At 38.4% G+C, this 21,132-nt stretch overlaps 1 protein-coding gene across 1 annotated transcript in view; it reads left to right on the top strand.

Moving 5' to 3' along the window:
* LOC104158392 (roundabout homolog 1-like) overlaps positions 1–21,132 on the top strand; it is a gene marked incomplete at its 5' end in the record, with an annotated part of 86,855 nt that overhangs the window by 26,850 nt on the left and 38,873 nt on the right. The window contains 8 exon segments of the mRNA XM_009696028.1: positions 1,231–1,436; positions 2,854–2,935; positions 3,103–3,271; positions 3,372–3,538; positions 7,198–7,319; positions 9,756–9,987; positions 11,252–11,373; positions 14,953–15,124. Of these exon segments, the coding sequence (XP_009694330.1) occupies positions 1,231–1,436; positions 2,854–2,935; positions 3,103–3,271; positions 3,372–3,538; positions 7,198–7,319; positions 9,756–9,987; positions 11,252–11,373; positions 14,953–15,124 (1,272 nt within the window).

Raw genomic sequence — 21,132 nt, 5'->3', positions numbered from 1 at the left:
CGCAGTGCATTGCAGCAGGTTGGGACAAGAAGTAAAGGATAAATTATGCAGTTGAAAATGCGGAGTGTCATTTGAACATGCAAATGAAATTAGGGGAGTTGGAATTTAGCCAAAAAAAGCAGTACTAACACCCTGTCTGTTGTTATGAAAAGTAATTTAGAAATATCTGATGTTCACAAATTATCAGAACTTCAGGTTTATATTTCAGCTACCAAACCAGTTTTTAAGTTACATGAGCCTCCATGACACTGCTGAACAGATTCTCCATGACACTGCTGAACAGATTTAAGTTGTTTAAAGTTGTGGCTATTTTCAGATCATCAGTCTGTGTCACGTTGGATGGTACAGGTAGAGGAGGTCACTGAAACACAGGTAAAAGGTAGCTTTTGCCTCTTTTATTGATTATCCATTGGATAATTGGAAAAAAAACCTCACGTAGACAATCATTCTTTTTTCTGTGAATATTGAGACTGCTTTATACCATTCTGTGCAGTTATTAAATAACCTATCAGAAACATTTAATTTTCATTGCATGAAAGGTGCATTAAAATTGATGCAAACACACTGTGGGATTCTCTTTGTGACTTTGAAGTCATATTGACAGATTAAGTCATCATAGAACTAAAAGTCAGAAGCTACTGGAAAAATATTTCTTAGTTGAAAATTTTTGATATGGTCCTATTCATTAGCTTTGTTTACTTTACCCTGCTGCTAGGCATCTCCCAATTAGGAAACAGCACCAAGATAAGATGATGGTACACAATAATTTTTTTTTTAAGAAATACTATACTTGCCAGGTTATTCCCTCCCTGCGTACCTCTTTTTTCTCTGTCTTTGAATGCTGAAAGTAGGAATTCTGTTCTATAGGCCTGCTACGTGGTAAAAAATGAACAAGGTGAAATCTATGCCTTGGCAAAGAATTTGGGAAGTCCTTTCTCATTCCTTTATCACTTTATAAAGATACTGGAATTAGAGAATGCCTAGCAGATACCACTATGTAATATATAATGCTGCTTTACTTTCTGAAAGTACTGTTGTGTATCATTTTAAAATTCTGTAGCTGTGTACCATTATAATGCACCCTGCCCTGAATAATGCATGCCTCCAACTTTAATTACTTGTTTAATTATCTTAAGTTTGTTTCAAAGCCTCAAGCAACTGCTGTTGCTTAGATGATTAGAAAATTGCTTCCAGTTGCAGAAATATCTTTCCTGTTGTTTCTCCTGGCAGTGATTGCAGACCGGCCTCCCCCTGTCATTCGACAGGGTCCTGTAAATCAGACTGTAGCTGTAGATGGTACTTTAGTACTGAACTGCGTGGCCACAGGCACTTTAATGCCCACTATCCTCTGGAAAAAGGATGGGATCCTCATTTCTACCCAAGACTCTCGCGTCAAGCAGCTGGAGACAGGAGCATTACAGATCCGATATGCCAAGGTAGCTTGAACTGCCAAATGGGTTTTCTTGCTGTTTGTTTCACTTTTTTTTTTTTTTTCACCTCCAGGCACTTTTGATGTAGTAAATCCTACATTTAGAATTAATGAAATGTTAAATAAATGTATTAAAATATTTGGTACTTCATGCTTTCAGATAGTTCGTTCTTTATGCTTAACACTTTGGCTTATTCTGCCTAGGGCACCTTATTTCAGATTTCATAAGGAAAAACTCTTTTAAGAGGTATTAATTAAGGGAATTATTTGATACTTAAAACATGAAGGAGAAAGCAAAACTTGCGTTTCAGTAAGATGAATCCTTAAATTATTTGGGCTTCAGCACTAATAGATTAAAATGATCTAATTATTTCAAATGTTTGTAAAGAAAAACTTTGTTTAGTGTACTGCAGTAATAGAGCCATGTACACAGCTTTCTCAAAACAGTTTTTAAAGTTTAAGCATATTCACTCGACAGTGTAAACATAGCTTAAAATGGTTAACCACCTGTCAAATACCTGGCTTCCTTAGGGAATTATAGCAAGTACCTGATCGGTATTGCTGGTCAAGCCTCACACACTGTAAAATGTTTTAAAATGTTGTTAAGTTTTAGCATACTGGCTACACTCTGCCATCTTTTCTGTGGTTTGAAATGTAGTAATTTTTTAAAATTAGGCTGAATATATCACTTTACTGTGTTCCCTAGAGTTGCCCTTTTACCAATTGCAAGTGACACTGACTTAGAGTTCAAACCTCTGATTTTTGAGCACTTCCATTTGGCTTATCTGCTGAGGCTGGGACCTCAGGAGGATAGCGTTTCTTTTGCAAGAAAAAAAGAAACTCTTTTGAAATGTGATTAAGTCACATATGGACAAATAATCCAACATTCAGAACTGGATGACAATAGCATATGGAGATTCCTTTTTGGGTCTGCTGTAGAGTGAAATTTATACTAACACAGGGAACCCCATATGTACAAGGCCCTGTGCAATATTTAAGCTTTGGTTTAAGGATGATATGCTCTCCAGTGCTGCTGTCCAGACAAATCTTCGGGCATTATTTAGGTTGACGGTTGCATGGAGTCTTGTCATCTGGGTTCCTTCTCAATTTATTTGTTAAGACCTCCACAGAATAAGCAGAACTACAAGAATTGGCCTTTAGTTTGTTCATGACAGAATAGGTAACATTAAATTATAATCTGCAGCTTTTCCAGTTCTTTAACAAGTGCTCAGAAATAAGTATTCATTTTCATTTTGCAGCACACAAGATCATGACTTCTAATGGAAGAAGTTTCTGGTTCAAAGTTTTTGCAGCCTAATACGTTTATCCGTATTCATGGGGGAACACAGAGAGCTGTAATTACTTTTCTAGCCCACTGAGTGCCTGATTGTTTCAAATGTTTATTCTTCTCTTTCCCCACTCAGCTGGGTGACACTGGTCGGTACACCTGCATTGCTTCAACCCCAAGCGGCGAAGCTACATGGAGCGCATACATAGAGGTCCAAGGTAAATCAATTACGGTTTCTCTGCATGGAGAAAATACATAAAGGAAAATCAGAAATTGAAATGCAGGAATTATCTGACTCTGTCATAAATTGCCAGTGCAGATGTGAACAGCATTTAGCTTACAGCTGCTTCCTGTCTATACTCAGCATTCCTCTCTCCTTTGTTAGAGTTCGGAATCCCAGTGCAGCCGCCGAGACCCACTGACCCAAACTTGATTCCTAGTGCTCCATCAAAACCCGAGGTTACGGATGTCAGCAGAAATACAGTAACATTGTCATGGCAACCTAATTTGAATTCAGGTGCAACACCAACCTCTTATATAATTGAGGCCTTCAGGTATATGAGTCTCATGTGATCTTGCTGTACCTACGCTGATATATAACATGTTGTTAAGGAAGCACGTGCTAACCTGCTGTTGTGTGTGTTTTATCCTTAGCCACGCGTCTGGTAGCAGCTGGCAAACTGTAGCTGAAAATGTGAAAACAGAGAGTTTTGCAGTTAAAGGGCTAAAACCTAATGCAATTTATCTATTCCTTGTGAGGGCAGCTAATGCATATGGACTAAGTGACCCAAGCCAAATATCTGATCCAGTGAAAACTCAAGGTAAGCTTTTGATACTGAACATTTTAGGTGTCCACAGTGGCTGTCACAAGTTGACTGACCAATACCAGATGCAGGAATTCTGGTAGCTTTCAACTGTCTGCCTATCCTGGCTATAATATATACTAGATAGTAAAATATAGTGTTTAAACTTGCATTTCTTTATAACATAGGGTCTGAAAGCTGCTTAGACAGCATATTGCATTGCCTAAGGGAACCCTAGTGTCTCTTATCCGAAGATAGTTACATCTTGCAGAATAGCTCTTGTTAGCAACAAAAGTAATCTCTGATATTTTTATGTTATCACGCAAACCCTCAAATTCCACTGAAATGTTATTGTTATGTCCAGTGAATCAAATGAGGCTTAAGACTGAGACAGAGAGGGAAGCAGCACATAATCTAAGTTAGTTTCTGTTGCAGTAAGGAAGAGAGAAGTTTAAAATTTGAAGGAATTTGGCATCATGAGCCAGTAAAGAAGAGGGTTTGGCAATATATTAAAAGTATTTCAATAGTACAACTGTTGAAAATAAAATAGTAGGGAAGAGAGACAATGCTTATGGATAGCCAAGTGGAAGAAGAGACTGGGTAGCAGTGGATGAAGGAGTCATCTGCAGACTCCAGCTGTGAATGAAATCCAGATATGGACTGAATCAAGCTATGTAAAATTTAAAATAACTTTGTGTTCACTGTCGAAAATAAATGACAGTTATGATGGTGTACAGGGAATAATGCATTGCAACTTTGCAGCCTGCATTTTCCCAGTAGAAATACTTAAATTCTTAAGAAGGGAGAAACTGGACATATTTTTTCAAAGTAACAGTGATAGACATCATTGGGGTTTTTTTCTGCTTTTCCTACTTACTGGAGAAATTGACCCATTGGCTTATTAAGACTGCCTGTGTTGTATGTTTGTTTCTTTGTTTGCATAAGTAAGTACATGTTTGGTTTTGAAGGGAAGTTCCTTAAAGGAAACAAAGCATTTTCCTTTGGTGACTTTTCATTTTTTCTGAAGTTGATCTGAAAGCAAGTCTTTCTCATCTGCACCGGGGAGTAAACAATTTCACATTGCTGTCCTTTCTTATTATGCATTTCTCCTGATGGGTGACAATTTCAATGTATATACACAGACAGCAGAGCCACAGCCACATGGAAAACAGGGATTGCACAGGTTCCTAAGTCTGTTACCAAGGAGAGATTTAGTAATCTTCTAGTGATTTCTGTATTCTGGGAATAGGGCAACACGTGTTATTATGTGGGCAAGCTGCAGAGTTCTGCACGAGTCCATTTTTTCATGCAGTGTAGTTTCATTCCTGGAGATGAGATGAGGTATCAGGTCTGAATGTCCCAAGTGAACTGATCACTGACCTGATTCTGACAAACAGCGAATGAGGCGGTGGTCTGTTCACTCTACAGAACTGAATGGTTTATAATGGCACGGAAAAGCTTTGCTGTCCTCTGGGCGTCTAGTAGAGCTGGAGACCTGAGAATTGCACGAAGCCTTGAGTGAAAATAACAACCAATAGATAAAGTTTTCATCAATAGTAAGAAATGTAATCAAGCGTCAAGTTCTTTAAAGCAGTTCCAGTCTTCTTCCAGTATAATTTCAGGTTTGTGTAAGTTGTGGTCTAGCTAAGTTCAAAAATTTCCCAGTTCACTTTTGTCTAGGGGGTGGTATGGTCCTGTCCTAAATGCATGTCCAGACCAGGAACGTAACCTACCTTCATCTTTACACTTTACCAACGTTAACAAAAACATCCTCAGGTGTTCTCACTGACAATCCCTGTCTTGGAACCGAACAAGAAAACACACATATTGTTGTATAGCACAGATGTGCAAATGGCTGAGCCTGTTAATAGTTTGATTCACATTGTTGATGACTCATCTTTTATGACTAGCAAAGCTAGAACTAATTATTCCACTGATTTTCCTGTTACACTCTAAGAAGGGTGATAGTTAGGCAACTTTCCAAACAGAAGCTTCTATTGTTAATGCTTTCAAACTTTGGGGGGAGGAAAATACTCTGATAAATGGACTGTTTGGCAGAACATGTTACATGTGGTTACAGCAGTGGCTTAGTGGAGAGGTTTTTGGTTTTGTTGTTTTGTTTTTATCAGTGTTCCTTGCTAAGAATCCAGATCTGTCACCCACTGACTGCACGCTAACTTCAGTTTGCTTCTTTAACTTTGAAGAAATCCCATCTTCTTATAAATATGTTGAGGAAACTGTATGATAAAAGTTCAAAGTGACATAGGCTTTGTATTCCCAAATGGGAACTATATTTCTGGAAAGAAACTAGTCCTCATGCCTTGTCCTGATGCACTCGTACAACGGTTTTATTATTATTTAGGCAAGACCAAAAGCTAGTAAACTGAGAATATGATCACCATGCAACAATCATGCTTTCCATCTGTTGCACTTGCATTTAATAAGTGTCTTCTACATCAGCATCAACTGCGCTATCCAAACCTTAGCTTTCAAGATAGTCTACACGCCTACAGTGACCTATTACAGTAGTTGTAGTTGTACATAAATATATACACAGTTTCTGTGTGCTCTCTCTTTGACACTTCTTGTAAGCAGACAGGTATGGAAATTCCCAAAGTCTTTGGAGAACAGAACCCTTGAAGATTTCCTGATCTTGCCTTGTCACTAGAGGAGGTCAGACAGGGAAGTAGTAGGCTGAAGCAATGTTTATGTAATGCATTACACTGTCTATGGAATTAGATTAATTTAAAAAAAAGAAACAAAGAAAGAAAGGAATCACTGTAAGTACTTTTCATTAGTTTCTTAGTCTGTGATTTTTAGCCATAGTCAGCATGGTATTTATTTAAAATGAAGTGATCAAAGAGAGAGATATGAAATCAATACACAAGCTATGTTACTCTGCTGTCCATAGTACATGTATACTTTAGACACCCAATTCGTCATTGCACTGTAAATTTTGTACGTGTCTGACAGCCATTGCATTTCAGTTAAATATGCTTTTCAAGGGCTCTGCGTGCAGAAAATATGTGTTTCCATTGTACCATTGCGTATTTTGAGAGGAATTTGTCCCTTCGTGCATATGAACGGTTCTTTTAGCTGTAAGATAAGCCAAATGTCAGAAGAGCCGGACAGCATTCAGCTGTGCTCTGTCTCCTCCTTACAGAAGTCACTTGCCATCAGAGAAGGTGCAGCCACCTGACTTATCTTTCTTTTCTTCAGTTGTTACATTTATTTTGTAATTAAAAACAGTAAGTTTGCCCATGAATTTATCTGAAGATACAGCTTCTGCTTTTGCCATTCTTTATAGGTTTCCTGGTCTCTTGGAATTTGCAATGGATAATAGAGTGTTTTCTCCTCCCAGCAGGAAAAAATAAAGAGGTGCTGCTGTAGTCATTTACCAAAGATATCCCTGAGTGTGGTTTTTCTTTTTATGCAGCATTCCCCTCCTGTTTCTCTCTCTTGAAGAAAGTGCAGTACATTGATTTGGTACTACCTGAGCATTACTAGTTGCTTGGGAAAATATTTCGTATGTTTTTTTCTTACAGACTTGGGACGTACTTAGGGTAAACTTTATTGGTGATAGTACCATATACTTTATGATATATTCATTTGAATTTACATGTACTTATTTTAACAATCATATATACTTGTGAGAATGGAATCTTAAATTATTACAGATGTTCCACCAACAAGTCAAGGTGTGGATCACAAGCAGGTCCAGAGAGAACTAGGTGATGTGGTACTACATCTGCACAACCCTACTATCCTTTCTTCCTCCTCAATTGAAGTTCATTGGACTGTAAGTACAAATCTGTATCATGGAGGTGGTTATATATACTGCTGAATTGTACTGTTTGATTGCAGTGAGGTCACACTTCAAGAAGCTGTGTAGTTTGTATGCTTGCAAATGTTTTTTTGTGGAATGAGTGCTGCCTGGGTTTTGCTTTCCTACTTCATTAAATTTTGTCCCATTTTCACCATTTTATGTCTCCATAGAGAGTGCAGTTTACAATATGGTGAGAGTTTCAGAGTCCTCCTCTGGAAGCTGAAGGACTGATCAAAGCCTTCTTAAGTCACATCATTTGAAGCTTTTGCAGTGCTTTCACTAGGAAGTGTATCAGTCCCCTAATGAGATAACATGGGCACTTCCCTGTCTGTCAGTCACCAGTGGAGAGAAATACTGCATAATTCTGTTTGAAAGTGTTACCTCCATCCTACATACATAGTGAGAAACACACCCAAACCCATATAGCTTCATCTGAACCTATCCTTTCCTACAGTGCTATGAGTACTCACAGTACAAGGAAAAGAGATAAAAAGGGCAACCATTTTTCAGATGTTGTGTTGATGTTACTCTGGCAGGAGGAAGCAGGACGATGGCTGGATATAGCTGGATATAGTTGGAGGATATAGCAGAGGAAATGAAAGAGTGAGGAAACAATACTGTAGGAGTCCTGAAGCAAGGGGAATGGGAACATAGGTGAAAAGGATTCGAGTAGGCTTACAATGCTGAGGCCTCAGTGAGAGAAAGTGTTAAAAATGCCTTACTGTGGGAAACATTTGGCAATTGAGAGGTAGAAATGAAGAGAAAGAACAACATGGGAAACTGCAAGTACCAAGCAATGAGATAAGAAAATGTAATTCAAAGAAGAGAAGTTTTAAAATAGAATGCAGAATGAATTAAAAACAGGGGATAATTATACCAGGTGCAAGAATAAATCCAAAGGGAGTGAACTTTTACGACTTCCCTCTGAATATGTGAATATATTGGCAGGGACAGTGTAGGAGAGCACAAGGTGTAGCCCCTGCCATGCCATGGCAGAACATTTTGAAGAGGAACAAAAGGCAATTTGACTTTGTAGAAAAGCCCGAGCCCAATGGAGTCCTGGTCCGTGACCAGGGCTCCTCGGTGCTGCAAGAGTACAAATAATATCTGCTGTGTTGCACAGTAATTGCACTGTCATCTACAATACAGCCACCTGCAGTAGGCAATCTCCTGTTTTAACTAATAATGTTAAAACATCTTCGAGGTTCCTAGCATCATTTTGTTTGACCTTTACTTACAGAACAACCTTTTTCAGACAGGCAGTTTTTGTCAGTCTCTTGGGTGGCCTCTGGCTTCTGTGCAATTTAAAAAATAAGCATTACCTCAATTTCAGCTAGCACACGCATTCTTTATGTGGTTATTAAAAATGAAACATGTTGGGTTTTGGAGTAAAATTGGAAGCAGTTTTATTATATTGCTGTATGAGATTTTTGAAAATAGGGAAAATCTGATGCACTTTAAAAAAAATTTTTGTTGTTGTTATTGGACTTTCTTATTCATCAGAAATTGAAATGGGTAGTTAAAAGATAGTGACTGTTCCATGAGAGATCACTTCTATAAGATAGCTTTCTGTTTCAGCTGTAGCCAAACACATTGAGTCCCACCCTCATTTACATTAAGATCTCTTTCTCCATACATGTGATATAAAACGACCTCAGTCTAAAAAGCACTCAGGACCACTGCGTATCATTTTGGCCTGCTTGTCCAAGTCTCATCTGTGTTACCGTACTGAGTTTTATGAGCCCTCTCCGAGCAGCCCTTTCCCTCCGGCAGCGGAGCCTCCCGCTGAGGGGGTGGACATGGAGGAAGTGCTGGGACAGATCCGCCCTCTGACAGGACCCAACCTCATCACCGCCATGGAGATAGTGCCAGCTGGCTGCCCTTTCGAATTCCTCTTCTCCAGAAGGAAACAGGCAGGAAGCGGTACTCATTTCATGGATTTTGGGAGGCTTCCACACCTCGGGAGAGTTGGCAGGCTCTCTCTTTGATCTCTGTATTCGTCACCCTGGTTATGGAGCCGTAGATCCCCTGCCCTCACCCTCCCCGCTTTCCCTGCTGGGCAGATTCGAGTGGGCAGGAGTCTGGCCTGTGCTGACCTCCATCGCTCCACAGATGCAAAGGCTGTTCATTTCATGGAGCTGGGGCATATTATACAACTCCGTTATCCCCCTTTAATGCCTTCATAAATCCATGGAAACCAGCGCAGTTCTACCAGTGTCCAACAGATTAATGCACTTGTGAATCAGACCTGTAATTTGCTGTAATGCAAGGAGTCTTTATCTGCTTTGGCAGTGTTGTTTACTTTGAATAAAATAAACGGACAGTCCAAGAACGCTGCATAGTGTCACAGACGTCATTCCTGGCTCATATGTGTTAAAGGATGTGTTGTGTGTTCTGCTGTCTTGCCAGGTGGACCAGCAATCCCAGTATATTCAAGGATATAAAATTCTGTACCGGCCTACGCCAGCATCCTATGGAGAGTCAGAGTGGTTAATCTTTGAAGTGAGGACTCCGACGAAAAACAGCGTTATCATTCCCGAGCTGAAGAAAGGTGTAAACTACGAAATCAAGGCCCGCCCTTTTTTTAATGAGTTTCAGGGAGCAGATAGCGAAGTGAAATTTGCAAAGACCCTGGAAGAAGGCAAGTAGGAGCCAGGCTGTCTTCATCTTTCCTTTTTGAAGTAGCAGTCTGGCCTGCTTTCCTCTGATATGTTCATTATTTGATTGTGTTTGAAGTGCGTGCCGTTTGAGAACGGCAGTCTGCGGCAGAGGAGGCTGTGTTGGACTGATCATTATGTGAGTTGTTTGGTGACACAGAAGTAAATATTCAGAACCACGCGAGAGAGACGGAGAGAGAGGGACGTGCAAAAATCCCTTCCAACACACAATGGGAAATGTGCTTTTTATCTTCACTGCAGTGTGCACTCCTCCCTGCTGAGTTCATGGTCTGGGCACAAGTGACTTCTGTCAGACTCAAGCACTTGCTAATCACTATCTTGAGTAGATAGCAGACACCGCAGAAATCATCAAAGCGCTCTAGCTGAGGGAATGGAAACCACATTTTTAGAAGGCTTTTATATCTGGATCAATCAGTAAAACAAAATGAAAAGATGAAGGAGGGCAACAGATATAGTGGACTAAATTATGTATTTCCATCTCATACATACAAGCTCTTCCTTTTGTTGCTGCTCAGGCATAACGAGTATGCCAGTGCCTCCAAATGGGGATTTCAGTGCCTCTGTTGGGATGTGCAGCCTTGCCCCTTCCAGTGGGAATATGGGATGTCCAACCTTCCATCCCCAGTGCAAATGCCATGTAGCTCTGGTTTATTGCTGTGAGTGATTCAGGAGGTGTGCTTAGCTGCATTCATCCTAAGCATCAGCTAAGCATCCAGTTTTTAGAAAGACTATTTAAAATGCAAAATATACATTATTATTATAAATGTGTTAGTATTAACACATTCTGTCCTGATTTAAGCATGTTTTATGTTACTCATTATTGTTTACGCACTAGAGGAACTGAGCTTAGCGTTCTACTGGGGACAGTTTATAGACTTTATTTTTCAAAACTGTTGATCCTGGGTCAGATGATTTGAGACCAATGAGGAATTCAGTGCTTGGGACCGTGACATTCAGGTAACAGGTATCTGAGTTGGGAGAGCCTGGTGACAAACATGACTTTTCCTGTCCTGCACAGCGAGACTGCAACAGAACTGAGGAGCCTGATTGCATATTCACATCACTTTCCTTCTGTATCATTTTATCTTGTGGGCAAGAACTGCCCTCGATGAAGGATAGGGCATAAAAGAATGCATTTGTGTAGCCCAGAAACCATCTTCCTCTTAAAAAAGCTGACTTCTGCATGTGACAAACTTAACCATTCAATCCTTCTTTCCAAACAAACAGCTCCTAGTGCTCCACCTCAGAGTGTTTCAGTATCCAAGAACGATGGGAACGGGACGGCAATTGTGGTCACCTGGCAGCCGCCCCCCGAGGACAACCAGAATGGGATGGTTCAAGAATATAAGGTACTGCTGGCAGGCCTTGGTCCCCTAGCAGAGGGGGTGTTGGCCAGGTGGTGACAGAGGAGGTTGTTGGTGGATGCTTGGCTCCATCTTCTGGTTAGTCAGAGCAAAGGAGAGAGAAAATCACTTCTTTGACTCCAACTCCGCATTTACTAATTCTGTCTAGATGGTAGAAGGCAATTAAAACAGCCTCCATAAATCAAAGCAAAGGGTCAACACTTAATTAAAAAAACTACCTTCTTGCCTTCATTATAACTCGAGAAATGCACATACAAGTAAAGAGGGAACCATACCTGTTTGAGAACCATTTTGTGACTCAAAGACATTGGTCGAGTTAGTAAATATAAACAGACTTAATGAGTTGAAAAGCTCAGGGATAATAATTAACAGTGTTAAGATCTGAGTAAATTATGCGTAACTGGGTAGTTAAAACAAATGGAAAATTTTCAAGTAAAGAATGTACTTGTACAATAATAAATGTATTTAGTGGATAGAAATTTTTCTTTTCTTTCACACAGAGTTCTCATTATGCTATTTAATTTTTAACAAATTGTAAGTACATTATAAAATATTTATTATTTGATGTTCATTTAGCAACATACACTGTACTTATTTTCAGTTCAAATTCTTTTGTGATAATTTATATAGCAAAGTAAATGAAGCTTATTTTTCCTAAGCAAGCTACAGAAGTTTTAAATGTCTAGTTGTGGATATCAAATAAGCTTTATAGCCATGGAGAGGCAGGGTGTTTGGTTTCAGTCTCCTGCAAATGCACATTATTGAGAAAATTTTTCAAATGAGAATGTCTTGGCTATTTTTCAGGTTAAAACACTATGCTATAGACATATACTCCTAACCATCAAAACTCATTCTGCTGGGTTTTTTTTTCCTTAGTAGAAATGGGAAAGGGAAGAGATCGCTAAGCTTCATGGTCAATTTAGAATAATAAAATGCCTTTCAGAACCTGGTCAACTGGTAAAAAAATCCAGTTATGGCTTAGTTTCAAATATGTAATGTAAATGGAAAAAAAATACTTGCAAAGTTATTTTATTTAAAGACAGACCTTGAGCTGAAGAGATGGAATTACTTTCATCAAGAAACTGCATCAGAGGAACGTTAAGGTTGTAAGGACAAAACAATAAAGTCAGGAAATTCAGATTTCCAAGCGGATATAATACCTAACATACCTTCTAGCATTCAGAGGTACTAAGCTATCAGGTGTAGGAGCAAGCATCTTGTACTGCTTGTGCAGCAGTAGATGGCACACTGGCGCATTTCACCTCGACATTTATTGTGTGGATGCCATTCTTTTCCTTTGTGCTTTTCACCATGGATGGAAAACAGACACAATGAATATGTATGTAATTGCTATTTAAGTTGCTATATGTAATTAATACTTTTGTCTAAAAACTAAATAAATGAGGAACTAGTAATTTAATATTAAGAACTAATAACAGGAAAAAAAACAAATAGAAGTCTTGTAAAATTTTCTCTTTTTTCTTTCCTCTGTTTTTCTATATCTCCTGTGTTTTCTCCCAGAAAAAAAAAAAGTACACATATTTGGGGGAATTCTTTGTTTTCTCAGCAGCTCGGATCTAAGGCAAGAGTGTACCTACTTTAATTAAAGGGTAAAATAAACAGGAAGGAGGATACCATCTTAATTGAGGAAGTGTCAGTAGCATGCACAAAAAGCCAAAAATTCAAATCACAGCAGATGTCATTTCCTCCTTCCTTAGCATGAAGTTAGAAATTCTCTGGTTATTCTGATTCTTTCTTCACTTATGTGTCTATTCTAATGTGAATTCCTCCTTCCTTCATAACATTCTAAAAGTTGGTTTTCACTTACCTATTTAGGTATACAGTCAAATATAGTGTGGCAAGTGCTGAACAGCCTGATGTTTAACCTAACATTCTTGTTTTGTGAATTTCTCCATGTATTTGAGTGCCTAAGAACAAAATATTTTTATGAATTAGTAGTGCGTAATTACAAGTACATAATAAATTGTTTTTATTGCTTGTACATACACCATTGTACAAGGTGGCAGTAACAATTTCTGTGAAAATGATGGAAGTCAAAACGTAGATTTAAATCTTTCGTTCCTCACTTTATCGAGTTCTTACTTACATAACAGCATTTTCATGGACTATGCTTTAGGATTTAAGAGCAATATTACTAATATTACTAATAATTATGCTACTACTACTGACTGAAACAGTCTCTACTTCGTATCAGAATATAAAAAGGAGATTCTCTTCTCTTCGTGTGCTCTGACCTGCTCCGTAGCAGCAGCAGTTATGTATATGCTGCATTGGGATTCTATTTCAAAGGAGCTTAAAATACATTTCAGATCCTCACAGTGTCCCACTAGCATTGTTTCAATCCTTGGCATCCAGAGAAGGAAAAAAGGTCTTACAGTGTCCTGAAGGTAAAATAAAATTTTCAGTGTCCAGGAGGAAAGAGCTTTACAGAAAGGACCCTAGCAGTTGTTCTACACGTGAAACTCTAGCTCACTCACCTGACAATCTCCACAGCAGCAGAATTGCACGAGGGATTAAGGGCAGCTATCTGGGTACTGAATTTTTTAGGAGCTCCATATGTTAAAAGAAAAATCTTCCCTCCTGTGTACAATCAGCACAGGTTCAGAAATGCTGCCATTCTCAGGAAAGTTTGCTTCTTTACAGATAAAAGTCTTGAATTTAACTAATTTCACTTTCTGGATAAGTATTCATTGTAGAGCAATACATTTGTGGAAAGGGAATAAAAAGGAAATCAACACCACTTCATCAAGTTTTTTAGATCTAGATTAGCTGCTACTTCGCCTTTAATAGTGGTTGGGAGTTCAACCACACTCTTAAAAGCATTTGCCACATCAACAGTGCAGGCCTGAAGAGAGAAAAATATCTCATTGTGTTGTTCCTCCCAATCATTTAATATCACTGATGTAATTTATAAAGTGGTGAATTGAAGTCATTAGACCTGTGTCCTGATCTCAACCAAAAAATGAGATCCGATATCATGCTGTTGTCTCCCAGTAGAAGATGGCATATTACTCAATTCTTGCCTCTTGCTGCCATTTTTTTAAAAAAAGGTAGTGTTTGGATTCCAGCATGACACTGGTCCTCTTGTGACGTCGTGTGATGAAGGACTTGCCCTTGCACTTGAGTGAAGAAAGCCTTGCTTGACGAATGACTCCTGAACAAGACAATTTCAAATTCATTTAACTGAATGCTCTTACTTTGTTGTTTATGTGACTGGATCTTGGCTACGGGGCTTCCCTTATTTGTTCAGTGTTACTAATGCTTTTAGTTTTATTAGCACTGATGTCACTGGTTGGATTGTAAATGAATTACAATAAACCCATCAAGTAATTTTAGTAGTCGAAGCTGCTTTTTGGTACAAGAAGTATCTTTTCGGTATTCATACAGTGCCTAGGACAGCAGTCCATGACTGCAGATGTTAGAGTAGTGACAAATTCTAAATTTCTTTATCCAGCAGAAAGGAATGTGTCATCCTTCCTTCTACTTGTCCTTCGGTGTTGAATTTTAAACATTTATACATACCATACACTTACTTCCCTGCAGGTTTGGTGTCTTGGCAATGAAAGTCGATACCATATAAACAAGACAGTAGATGGTTCCACCTTTTCTGTAGTCATCCCCTCCCTAGTTCCTGGTATTCGATATAGCGTGGAAGTGGCAGCAAGTACTGGGGCAGGACCTGGAGTGAAAAGCGATCCCCAGTTTATCCAATTAGGTAAGCCTGCTGGTAATCCTGCCTGTTGGTTTCAATGATTTTTGTTTGTTTGCTTTTGTCTTTTATGGCACCAGAAATACTTTCAAGACAAATGAAATAGATAGTGTTACTTGATCGCTGGAATAGCAGGATTTGGCATTTCTGGTTTTAAACTTGCCTTAGAACTGCAGTTGAAAGATGGGATTATAACAACACAGGTTTTTTTTAATCTCCCAATTCAGCAGTGCTTTTTGGTTATTGATTTTTTAAAGTGAATTTTCACACTTTAGACTGGTGTAATAAAACATGTAGGGGAGTATGAATCAATAAGTGTCGGCTCACTTTAGTTTAGGGGTGTAATTTGTCTTTATCAGATTTTATCTTTCTTTATTGAAGCAAAAAAACCAAAAGCATGCTAAAACTAGGCACAATAAATATCAACTATGTGTGAAAGCTAGTAAATAACCTGAGTACAGGAAAAAGAGGTACACATATGATTTACGATAATCTTGACCTCCTAACTTCATTTACACCAAACATCCCTCTGTCATAGATGCAGATCAGGGGCATTGATCCTGGATGTATCTGGGAGAAATACATCTTTGCTGTTGGTTAGCTGAAGATTATTTAAAGTAGCTTCAGGTGTAGTCATATGCTACTTTACCAGTACGCCTGTATCAAAATACCTTATCAGTACAGTATATAATTGTGAAAACAAACTCAGCATGTTGCTTTGGACTTTATGTCCCGTCTATCTCTGTATCTTTAGTAGATTTTCCCTGTTATTTCACTTTTTGTATTTAAAAATCTATAGTTACTGCATGTGAAAACAAGACCGAATGACTAATATATTCTCTGGAAAATTACATGTACGTTTCCTTGACTGTTAAAATAAAGGTCATCTTTAACTTATTTGACTTATACAGGCGTATGCTTCCCAATTACATTAATAGCGATTTTACAACAAGATTACACACAGCTTATGTGATCTTCCATTAATATGGGCAAAACCCCATAGTTATTTGTTGGATTGTTCTTTCCTACAGCCAGCTACCATTCACAGCTTCCTACAGCCAGCTTTCTAGTCAAAGTCACGTTTGTTCTGTAAGAAATTTTGAAAATTTTAAATTAGTGAAGCTTATGAGTGTAAAATAATGGGGTAACCTCAATGTTCAAAGCCAAAGACTTTATAACCACTTTTTTTTTTTTTACCCTTTTCTCTGATGATAAGCAAATGCTAAATGAAGGTGAATTTTATAATGGAACTTAATCACTTTGGGGTTTTGGTAAGTGGGGAAAAAAAAACAACTAAGACTCTGTCAGGGTAAGATTTTTGCCTGCTTCTGGGTTCCTGGCCTTTACTGACACTATGTTAGAAAGCACAACGCAACCACACACCTCAGAGGGTGTTCAAATGTGCAAGTCTGGTAGAATCCCTGTATTTCCTTGTGGTTGGGTTTGATTTCATAGTCTGTACTGCTTGCTTCTAATTCAGTGGCATGGCCAAATCCATGTATACTGTAGTAAAAATCCCATAATTTGGTTGTAACATGGAGAAGACCTGGAGACAGGAGTCTTGTAGAGATCTATGCCACTAGAAGCAGCACAAAGAAATACCTAAACAGTGCTGCAGTCCTTTTGGCAACTGCAGGAGACTGCTGAAAATTAGTTCTTAAATTTAAGAGGAGTACCCTTTCGTAGCACAAATAAACTCAAAATCATCAAGGCAGAAGAATAGCTGCAGTTTACCTAACTCTGCCCTGTGATACAGGTTCTCCTCCGGCCCCCACAAGGAATCACATTCTTAGTTCTTAGATGTGCTCCCAGCATGGAGGTGGAGCAGACACTGGAGTTTTCTGGTAGCTCTTCTGAAGAAAGCAAATTAATTTATTGATGTCATCAATTGACACTTTTCACTAGCAATAATTTGCATGGTTACAGAGAGAGGGAAGGGAGGCCAGGGAGGGGGAGGAAAGAGGACTAAAGATGCTATTTTTAGAAGGTTTTAAAGAGTCCTGACTCCCTGTACCTGTGTGCTCTAGGAACTGTGTGTTTGCCACTGACGACTTCAGGTTTCTACATTCCTGTCACTGATCCCAACTATTCCCTCAGGAAATCTTTTCTTGATATCTGAATTAGTACAATCCTTACCTTTTTTTTCAACTAATTAAGAATTCCGTGTGTGGAAACAGGATATACTCTGTGATTTAAATATTCACTTTTTAAAAAGAAATTATTAATTAGAATCAAATATCTATCTCCTTATAATGTGTTTTTCTTACAAAAATGAGAGACTAGGTTGTGGCTGGCTTCTGGAGCATCCAAAAGAGAGGGTTTTTTCCCCGAGTGTAGCCTACTGTCTTGCACAGTGACCTCATATTTGAGTCACGGGTTTGTGACTGTGAGAAATGCCTGGGCAGAGTTTCAGCTGGGTGTGTGACAGGAGGCTTCACCTTTCGAAGGCTGCCTTCCAGAACAAGAGGGGAGGACAGGAGACATTGGATTCTCTGAGAGCTGAGGCGTGCGATCGCAGTCCCATGCATCAGCTGAGCCGTGATAACTGACCTTGTGCATGCACTTAACCTGTTACAAAGACAGGTACAAATTGTAAGCTCAAAGCTCGTTCATTTTCCATGTCTCGGCTGACATGAAGCAGCTCACTGAGCTGCAGTACCTCAGACTTCCCGTGCCACCAGGGACAAGCCAACAATATACTTGCTTCTTATTCAAAAATCACCTCTCAGTGTTTAAAATCATGAGATCAACTGAAAAATCACATGTCTTCTTATAACGCTCCCCTTGGGGCTTCTGAATTTTCCTTTTGGCTTTTGAATGACCTTTTAAACCTTTCTGTGGAATTCCAAGGGCTGGAAAAACATTTGTTTGTTTGTTTTAAAAGAAAAGTTGATATTTTACATAAAGAAAGACTGCAGGAGCTTTGGTGTTAAGGAAAAAATTCATATTTCATGAGAGCTAGCCACAGCTCACTATATTGTGCTTATAATACTGTGCTGTGGAGAAAGAAGTCACAGAATATTGATAGAACTTTTTTTCTTGTCACAACATGTGACTTCAGAACAGTGGTTACAAAAATGCTGCACACAGAAAGGTAAGAATTATCACAACAAATTAATTTTTGCTGATCTCTAGCCTAACTTTTGCACAGCAATGGGATACTACCTATCATAGCTTGGGAGTATTACCTATGCTTGTTGGCAAATAGGTAGTGAAGTTGGAACATATTGCAACATATTTTGTTCAGAGTACCAGCCCTGAGAAGCCCCACAACTGCAGTTAACATTACTCTTAAACACATGATTTGTATGAATATATGGTATGCAGTTATTTATTAGGAGTTATCTGCACAATTATTATAAATATTGAGTGCATCATTCAACCAGTGGATGTCTCAAGTGTACAAAACACAAGAAAGTCTCATTGAATCTTTATTATTCTAATTGCTTCATTTAGGAGATGCGATTTGTGAACTAACTAGCATGCCTTCAGGGATATTATTCTGTCAGCCATTCAAGTACTTCTAGTGTGATACTTGTAAGGGTTTTTTGTTGATGTTTTTGTCTTGTGGCCTTCAAACAATGCAAAGAAAGTAGTCTTTTTTTTTTCCCTCACAGCAAACCCTTCCAAACCAGTTTGGTGCTGCCTCCTCAAACTGTATGTTATAACATTGAAGTGAAAAACTGGGATTTTTCCACTTCTGGAAACATATATAACTAGAAAGAAAACAAAACAGCATATTCTTCACCCGGTGATATTTTACCAAATAATTTTACCAATTTTCATATTGCATCATGCACATATATTTAAGGAAACACTCAGACAGTATGTTGCAGATTCCAGGTGTTTTGCAAGTTTTGAATTGCCAGAATTAGCAATGTCAACAAAACTTAGATCTTCCTACTTACTGTTTGTACATTTTGTATGCTAAATGAGACAGGCATATGGAAAAGTACCATCCCGTAAGTTGTACACATACAGGGCAAAGTTAAGGTTGCTCGCACACCTGTGAACCTGGAATTTCCTGTCTTTTTTGAAACTTTGGCATTCCAATCTTAATCGTATATGAATCTTTTATTTAACATTTAACAACTTAAATATTAGTTTTTACATTATTATTACGTAAATGAATATTTAACATTAGAGAATTAGAGGTCCCAGTTCCTCACGATGTAAATTCTAATTAGTTTTCATTGAAGTTTGAAACCTGGAGCTTCAAAACAGTCAAATCGGGTAGCTTGTGAGCAATAGCCATAGCAACACGATCTGTGATTAAAAAGGCGGCTCTTATCTTGGGGTAGAAGAAGGGATGAGTCACTGTGATAATATGTTGGTTTCAGGGAGCTGTGGGATCAGCCTGCTCCAACAACTCGAAGGCATTTTCAAGTACATAAAATGCTGCGGCTGCTGCTCTGGCAGCAAGATGCACTTTGCCGTAGAATGTTTATGTTCACTTATTTTTTTGGCACATCTCCCTGAGGAGTGCAAGCAGGAACAGGAAAGTTGATTATGAACCCTTTCTATCTCAGTCAAAGCTTCCAGAAACTTCCTGGGGTGAAGAAAAAGTCCTTTTTTAAGTTCAAGAGCTTTTTTCCTGACTGATCATTCAGGATCTCACAGGACTATTACAGAGAGGAAAGATGTCCCTCTCAAAGAAAAGCTTCCAAGATAATGTTCCTGGAAATTTTTAGTAATGAAGTGTTCACTAGATTTCATTCCCTTTGCTTTATATTTCACTTACTTTCTATTTTTTAATTATAAGAGGAGCAAGACATGGGTCAAATATGGCCTCTTGAAAGCCCTTCCATCTGCTTTTCTATGATGCTGTTTATATGACTGTACATGAACACATGTGCATTTTTCTCTTCATCATGTGTGCAAATATATACCAGCTAATTTAATGTAATGGCTCTAACAGTCCGCCTGTGTACAACATGCCATAAACCTAGTTTCTTAAAAGCAAATATATTATTACGCTGTTCTTATGCTTGCAATGGCTAGCAAAATAATACCATGAAGTGAATCTTAACGAAAACTTAGAACAGTAAATGTTCAGAGATTCTTCAGTATTTTATAATCATCAGACCTGCATTGACTGAGCAATGCAAAATGTTTATATACATAAAAGCACTGTTTTTCTGGATGACTGAGTTGTTGACATGTTTAAAAAACATTCTTATTTGCCTTTTGAGTTTATGATTTTTTTCCCCTGTTTTAAATATATATATTTTTAAAGGATTAGAGAAAAATTATTTATCAGTCTTCTAAATTTATTCAAGACCATAGGTTATCTGGAAGTCTTTTGTTCTGTTCCATTAAGATATACAAGGTAGTGTAGCTGTTTAAAAATATAGAAATAGTAGGCTTACTCGTTTTGAAAAGAGATTGATGATGCAAGTTTTCATATCTTAATATGGCCTCAGCTGCAAAGAGACAAAGGATGAGACAGAGAGTGACAGATTTAATTCCTTGGTCACAGTATACTTTATACATTTAAGCCCATCTGGCCTCTTGTGGGGAACTTCACTTGGCTGTCTCCATAAAATCTGAAGCAACCCATCTTAACCTTGCACAAATAGGCATGAAATCTGTAAACTTAGCAGACAGAAAGGGTGTATTAGTAAGAAAAGAATGAGTCTGCCTGGTGAACTTTCAGACTAGGCAGTGCAGTTAGGATCACAGAAGATAAAGGGACCTGAAATATGAAATAAAATTTCCAACAAGGTAGCAGTCAAAGGCGCTGGTGATTCCTCAGCAAAATAGATATTTGACCCTTGAGGTCGCAAAAACTGAAATCTGGAATTCTTCACTGGAAGAAGCTTTTATTAATTTAACAGTTTCCCATTCAAAAGGGCATCCTTTTCCAGAGGAGGTTTGTTATTTGCATGATTTGTTGTGATTCCATCTCCTGTTTGTATTGCAGTTTCTTATATTTTATTTAGGCTTATTTTGGAATAATGCAAGACATGTCCTCATTTAAAAAAAAATCTATTCACTGCTTAGTTTGTAGGGAA

The sequence above is a fragment of the Cariama cristata genome, unplaced genomic scaffold (genome assembly GCF_000690535.1).
Source record: "Cariama cristata isolate BGI_N322 unplaced genomic scaffold, ASM69053v1 scaffold12392, whole genome shotgun sequence".
Classification (NCBI taxonomy): Eukaryota; Metazoa; Chordata; class Aves; order Cariamiformes; family Cariamidae; genus Cariama; species Cariama cristata.
The sequence above is the reverse complement of the archived record's forward strand: the minus strand, read 5'-3'. Positions and strand labels throughout refer to the sequence as shown.